General features: G+C 43.8%; 1 protein-coding gene across 2 annotated transcripts in view; it reads left to right on the top strand.

Moving 5' to 3' along the window:
- Positions 1 to 7,500, top strand: part of LOC137993619 (P protein-like) — a 56,603-nt gene that overhangs the window by 42,824 nt on the left and 6,279 nt on the right. For both annotated transcript variants that reach the window (XM_068839574.1, XM_068839575.1), the window contains one exon: positions 5,901 to 5,988. In XM_068839574.1, coding sequence (XP_068695675.1) covers positions 5,901 to 5,988 — 88 coding nt within the window. The remainder of the gene's footprint in view (positions 1 to 5,900; positions 5,989 to 7,500) is intronic.

Here is a 7,500-nt window from a genome sequence, read left to right as displayed (position 1 = left end):
TGGACCTTTCCACTGCATTAGGAGCTTGTTGTGGTCGGTCGGTAGCAGCACTAACACTTTATCTCCAGGTACAAACTTCCTGACTTTAGTCTTTCGGTCGTAATAATGCTTGCCTTTGTTCTGGGCTTTCTGAAGCTCGGTGTGCGCCAGCTTGAGGGTATCTTCAAGCTTCTCGCGTAGCTCAAACACATACTGATAGCTGTTCTTTACTTCAGGCTCCTCCAACTCTTTCGTCCAAAGCTCTTTGAGAATAAACATCGGTCCTCTGACAGCTCTTCCATACAACAACTCAAACGGCGAAAAACCAGTAGACTCCTGGGGAACTTCACGATATGCAAACAGCAACGGGTTAATATAGCGATGCCACTGTCTTGGCTGTTCGCTGCACAATCTCTTTAACATGCTCTTCATTGTTCCATTAAACTTTTCCGTCAGGCCATTACACATAGGATGATAAGGGGTCGTGGTGAGCTGCTTTATGCTCAAAAGCCGCGTCACTTCCTTCATACACTCAGAGACGAACTGCGTACCAAGGTCACTCAAGATCTCTTCAGGCACTCCCAAACGACTAACAATATCCACCAACGCTTCTGCCACAGTCTCAGTATCAATGTTCTTCAGCGGAACAGCTTCAGGATAACGAGTTGCAAAGTCGACCAATGTCAATATATATCTATGGCCGTCCTCACTCGGGGGAACAATAGGTCCAACCAGGTCGATTGCTACTCTCTTAAATGGCTTGTCAGTTAATGGCATCTTCTCTAGGGGAACCTTCGGTACAGAACCTTTGTTAACTGTCTTCTGACATACATCGCAGGACTTGCAATAACGAGTCACGTCCCCTTGAATGCCTGGCCAATAGAGCGCGCTTTGAATCTTATCAGTCGTTTTCTTTATTCCCATGTGACCTCCCATGTTCGATCCGTGAGCTACTTCCATTATTCGACTTCTCAGCTGCACAGGAACCATAACCTGCTTCAGGGGTTTACCTCCGTTCACATAAGGGTGCTTGTAGACGCGGTACAGAACTCCACCTTTCACTTCAAATGAAGTCTCAGCCTGGCCTCTCACAACTACGTCATCTTTCTCCCAAAATTTCTGTAGGCTCTCGTCGTCACGCTGCATCTGCTTGAGCTTTTCTCTATCAATTACAGGACTTTCTTTGGTATCCGGTACCTTCAACGGAATATGTTCTCCAGCTTTCTTAGCTTGACTTCTCGTGGTTACAGCACAAGCTTCTTGTACAGGAACTTGCCAGCTTGGGTCTGGGTCGTCAGCGGCTCTTGCGCCTGGTACATTACCAATAATCAAATCATAAACAGCATCGGGAAGACACTGCGCTTCCACTTGGCCCTTGAGATAAGGTGTATCAACATCAATCTTTGCGATGGGAACTTTCCTTGCCGTATTGTCAATGAGCAGCATAACATTAAATTCGCCAGTAAACTGATCCTCAGGCACAAGGTCCCTCTTTACTACAATTCCACTACAACCAGTATCTCTCAGGACGTCAACAGGCTTCTCTCCAACTCTACCTTTCACGACAGGCATTTTACTTCTCACTCCAGTCAACGGTTCAACACAAGCACTACTCAACAATGGAATCTTCTTACCACAGGCTAACAGCAACTTATCATCTTTAATACAGGCCTTAACTTCTTCATCAGTAGGTTTATCCTCAGGTGGTTGAACTAAACAACTGGCACTCACTTGACCACGCTGCACAGGGTTACCATCCTTACTTTGTCCTCCTGATCTGCGTCCACCTGACCGACAGTTTCTAGCTTCATGACCTTGCTTACCACATAGGAAACACTTTCTTGTTAGGGTTGGGCAGTTGACGGCTTTATGACCTCGGGTGTTGCACTTAAAGCAATGCAGAGCTGGTGGATTAATCTGCATGTTCTTGGCTTCGTCCCTCTCAGGCTGTACTGTTGGCTTTCTGCTCGCTGAGCTGAACAAATGTTTACCATGAGCCTCCAAGTACTGGTCAGCGATCTTCGCAATCTTTGCTAGAGTCTCAGGTGCCCTTTCTCGCAGGTGAATTGCCAAATCCTTAGGGCAAGAGTCAATAAATTGTTCTTTCACGATCAAGTCCTTAAGACCATCAAAGGTTCGCGCAGTATTCGAAAGCTCTAGCCATCGTAACAGGTATCTGTCCAGTCGCACAATAAACTGCTCCGGACTTTCGTCAACTTCTGGTTTGGATGCTCTAAATTTTCGACGATAGCCGTCTTCGGTAAGGTCATATCTCTTCATTAACGCAATCTTTACCCTGTCATAATCCTTAGCTGCGTCCTCCGATAGACGTGAATACACATCTAGTGCCCGTCCAGACAACAGAGCACTGAGCTTCGATGCCCATCCATCTTTTTTCCACTTAGCTGTCTCGGCAAATCTCTCGAACCTCTGCAAATACGCGTCCAAATCGTCTTTACCATCAACAAACGAGGGGAGTTTAGGTGCCTTAGCCCAATCCTCTCTCACTTCAGGACGTCCGTCAGCATTCTCCACAGCCAAGCGTGCAATCTCCAGCTCATGTTCTCTTTTTGCCGCTTCAATAGCCTCTTTCTGTTTCAACAGCTCGGTTTCCATCTCCAATTTTCTTAGTTCGCGTTTTTGTCGCCTAGTTTCTCTCTCTTCGTCTTCTCTTGTGCGCCTTTCCTCTTTCTCTTCCTCTTCCTTTCTTGTATCCTCCTCAAGCATTCGACATCTCTCTTCTCTTTCTTCTTGTAATTGCCTCTTTTTTTCTTCTCTTTCTTCCTGTTCCCTTCTTCGTTCTTCTTCAAATTGTCTGCGTTTCTCTTCCCTTTCTTTGTGTTCCCTTCTTTTTTCTTCCTCTTCCCTCCTTCTTTCTTGTTCTAACTTTTGTTGCTTCTCTACAAACTCGAGCAGCTTTTCTCCCTCCAATCCGAACTTTTCTCCAATCTGCAAAAGCTTTTCCATTTCCATAGCAGTATTTCACAGCAAAAGCACAGTATACTCTCTCGTACAGTTCTTCTTACTTTTTCTGTAACTTCTTCTTGAATTGTCCTTTCCTGGTTTCTGTAGTCAGCAAACAAATGAATTCCTCTCCCGGACAGGCCCCCAATGTTACGAGTTCAAATGTTTTGAGGAAAGGTAGCTTGCAAACTAAACTGAACGCAGGGTTGTCGGAACATTAACAAGAAGCTTTATTCCCAAAATGAACGTAGTTTCCACGAAGTAAAACTCTGAATAACACGTACTCAATAAACTTACTCGGCCTCCGCCCACTTGAATAAACACAGCTAACGTCAACTGTCTTCGCTTGTGAAAAACTAGTTAGAAAAACACTCCGCTTGGACTCGTCTACTTATATACTCTGACAATAAACTTCTAGAACTTTCTAAAATAGTAATCACTCTAATTATAGAAAGATTTCAAAACACACCGATTTAGAAACGCTTACGCATGAACCTAAAAATAAACAAACTACGAACTCTCGCGAAGCTTCTAGACAGTAACGCTAGTCACGCAATGCTATTTTTCGTAACAGAGGTCAACACGGTTATGACTTGTTTTCTTATCTCAGAATGCCCTTGTACGGTAGGCGCCTGGGTTAAGCTTACCACTGTGAAAAGAATGAAAACAGGCAGAATTAGATCACAGAACCCTAGAAAGGAGCTACAATGTGTTGATCAGCTATAGCATTCGGGTTCCCATCGGGACTGAACAGACATGTCGGTGTTATTGAAAAGTTGGTATGCAAAACAGCCAACTATTTAAGCGAAGGGCTTTCATGTATTTTTCTCTTTCGCAGCTTGTGCGTCCGTCATGAATCAGAGCTAAGGGTGATTTGATGGTTTTGAACTTTAATCTTGCAGTGATTTGACGACCGTTTCCCGTCGTACACATTCCCGAAATAAAGTTCAAAACAAACGAGTTAAAAAAACTGAGGTATATTATTCACCGTAAGAGAGATGTGCGGGCTGACCTTTTGAGCCTTAGCCCTTCTTCAGAGCGAATTAATGAAATGCAAACGATCGAAACCTTATTTCACAATCTTTCTTACAGTAATTGATTTACCTTTAGAGCAGCTTTCAAATGACGCGATTGCAATTGCTACGCTTTGTGATTGGTTGAAAAATCTCGCGACATTTTATAAACCAAACCAAAAGGAAAACCAAAAAGAATCGCGATTTGCACGCTCGATTTTTCACGAGCTTTGAGAACGTTACATAGAATTTAGTGCGACGAACGACGAATTTGGATTGGTTCATGGCGATGTTTGCACCTGCTGTGATTGGTCAGAGTAATTACTTTGGAATTTGTTTTACGACACGGCACTCAATAGAAAACCGCACTCTCAACTCGTTTGATAAAAACAAGGTTTTCCATGGCACCAGAGTCAATGTTAGAAAGACGAGCTCTCTGGCTTCATGTCCCAAGAGACCAAGAATATCTAAAAGTTAAGTGAAGTACTATTGTCCATCTTCATGGTCAAGTGATTTGTGTAACGCATGAAGATGACTCCCGGTCAGCTTGTCAAAACCGGTCGTCAGTTTCATCCTAAACAGTCGTTCTTATGACTACACTCACCCGGACAACTTCGCACTTCATATGACCTTGAAAATCAACGTAAAAACAGACGGTAAACAAAAATGCAAAACATTTAATTGGCTTCTCGATCAGAAACAAACGAGCGCGTATTTTCATTGGCTTAGCGAACGCAGATGCAAATAACGATATCTCTCTATGGAACTTTCTGGAAAGCGATCGGCATTTCTCTTTGACGCTTTGAAATGCGGTAATGTGATTGGGCAATCGAACTGTTTACTGCCCATATTAGGAGTTTCCTTGGCGGGAATAAGGAGAAGCTTATTTTTAATCTTGCCAAACGTTGGTCCGTGAAACAAATTGCGAAGACTTTATCAAGGTCATACGAAAGTCGCTCCATGATTCTCTATGGCTCTGTGGCATGAACTCGGAAATGGCCCAAAGATGCACCCAATTTTGACATCCAACTCGAAGTGTCCGCGTGCCTCTTATGGACCATTTCCGAGTTCATGTCTGGCTCCTGTTCAAAGGGAGTCCAAGCGCGAAGTTTTTCTTACTACGATTCTCAGTTGCGTATGACACTAGGGAAGTTTGGTGACAAAGTTTCAGTGTTAAAGTTACCATGTTGTCAAGGGCAACTTCCTTTGTTTCCAAGATTAACTTTTAGGGCCTTGACGTTACGAGCGATGAGCCCGCCAAAATCTACAAATGGTAAGGGTTAAATTCAAACTGGCGACCGTTACCAGTTTTAATGACGTCAAACCCCCAAAAAGTTAGCCTTGGAAACGAAGCAAGTTTCCCTGGACAACATGGTGACTTCAACCCTGAAACTTTGTCACCAAACTTCCCTAGTGTCATATTCAACTGAGAATCGTAGTATGAAAATTAGTTTTTCATTCATAGAGCGGTTTTCAAATGAGTGTCGTAAAACCAAAACCAAAGTAATTACTTTGGCCAATTAAGAAGGACGGAGACAATCCAGTAAACCAATCAAAACTCGAAGTAATTACACTGTAGCCGACACAAAGCGCGGGAAAATGTGCGCGCGTGAGCCACGATTTAGGATTGGTTTTGGTTTCACTTATGTTTGGTTGAGAAAATGGCGCGAGAACTTTGAACCAATCACTGAGTGAAGTAATGAAAAACCAAAGCAATTCGCTAATTACTTTCGACAGTCAATTGAAAACCGCTCTATGTAAAGTAGAACTAATTACTATCACATAAACTTCGCACTTAGACTCGCTTTGAAGAGGAGGCAAACATGAACTCAGAAATGGCCTTTTAGGGGCATTTCTAGGTATATCTGGGCTCTCGGGCTCAAAAAGGTCGCTTTTTCAGAACTGAGGTGTTGATAACCAATTCGACTTTGATTGATTTTCCAGATTCCTGTCATCTTAGAGTTACATCGTAGTAATGGGCTTGAACTTAAACCTCTGGTTTGGGCTCTCGCTATGGGATCCTGCCTGGGAGGTAAGCAAAAATTTTGTTTATTTTTCTACAAATTACAGGTAGATATGAAGAGATGATATTTTTTCAATGGCGACTCGGGGATACTTGGGAAAAACCCGAGTGCTTCTTTCCGATTATCTAGTTCGGATGCTCTACCAGCGTGGCTCTCACGAGTCTCCTCTTGCTCAGCGGTAGCGGTATCCGAATTAGTAATCGGAAGATCGAAGGTTCGACTGCTGCAAAGAAGCACTCAGATTTTTCCGATCATCCCCCGTAGCTAAGTGGTAGAGCATCCGAACTAGTAATCGGAAGGTGGTAAGTTCGACTCCTGCAAAGGAGCACTCGGATTTTTCCGATCATCCCCTATAGCTCAGTGGTAGAGCATCCCAACTAATAATCGGAAGGTCGTAGGTTCGACTCTTGCAAAGGAGCACTCGGGTTTTTCCGATCATCCCCCATAGCTCAGTGGTAGAGCATCCGAACTAGTAATCGGAAGATCGCGGGTTCGACTCCTGCAAAGGAGCACTCGGATTTTTCCGATCCTTCCCTATAGCTCAATGCTAGAGCATCCGAACTAGTAATCGGAAGATTGCGGGTTCGACTCCTGCAAAGGAGCACTCGGATTTTTCCGATCATTCCCTGTGGCTCAATGGTAGAGCATCCGAAGTAGTAATCGCAAAATCGTAAGTTCGACTCCTGCAAAGGAGCACTCGGATTTTTCCGATCATCCCCTATAGCTCAGTGGTAGTGCATCCGAACTAGTAATCGGAAGATCGTAGGTTCGACTCCTGCAAAGGAGCACTGTCCTCCGAGATATTATCGAAAAGTGTCTGAGACGCTTATTCAGAACCACTAGTGACTCTGTCTATAGAGGCTAGAGCGTTGGCATAAGATAGGGGGATTATGATAGAAAGAACCTCTTGTACCCTTCAAGTCGTCGATTCGGTCAGGAACCCATGACCCGGAGCCTACAGCTCTACTGTGTTCGTGTAACGGCGTTTTCACAGACCGATTTATTTTTAGATTGAATTACCCGCGAATGAGACTCCCACAGGAGCCCGATGACCAATTACAAGAAATTAAGCTGACGTCATAGGGTCACCGAACCGGAACTGCCTTTGTTTTCTGACCTAATTAGCGGGAAGGGCTAGTCTAAAAATAAACCTACTTGTGAATACGCCGTTTCACAGACGCTGTATGGAAGTTGCACGCTCCAGATGGGCTCCTGATTCGGTACTGTGGCAATAGGCCTCTTAACTTTTATAATGGCGGCCAAATAAAATATTCTTCTGTTTTTATGCTAATAAGCCTTTCTAGCCTCGCTACGACGAGCAAATTTCAAATTAACAAATTAATGTCGGTTTTCCTTGCGTCTGTCCTGTTATTGATCATGAATTTTCTTCATAACATTTTCAAAGTAGCTGTGGATCCACGAGGCGATAGCCGAGTGGATCCGCAGACTACTTTGACACTGTTATGACGATATTCATTGTCAATAACAGGACAGACGCATGAATAACTGACATCAATTTG

Source organism: Montipora foliosa, chromosome 2 (genome assembly GCF_036669935.1).
Source record: "Montipora foliosa isolate CH-2021 chromosome 2, ASM3666993v2, whole genome shotgun sequence".
Taxonomy (NCBI): Eukaryota; Metazoa; Cnidaria; class Anthozoa; order Scleractinia; family Acroporidae; genus Montipora; species Montipora foliosa.
The sequence above is the reverse complement of the archived record's forward strand: the minus strand, read 5'-3'. Positions and strand labels throughout refer to the sequence as shown.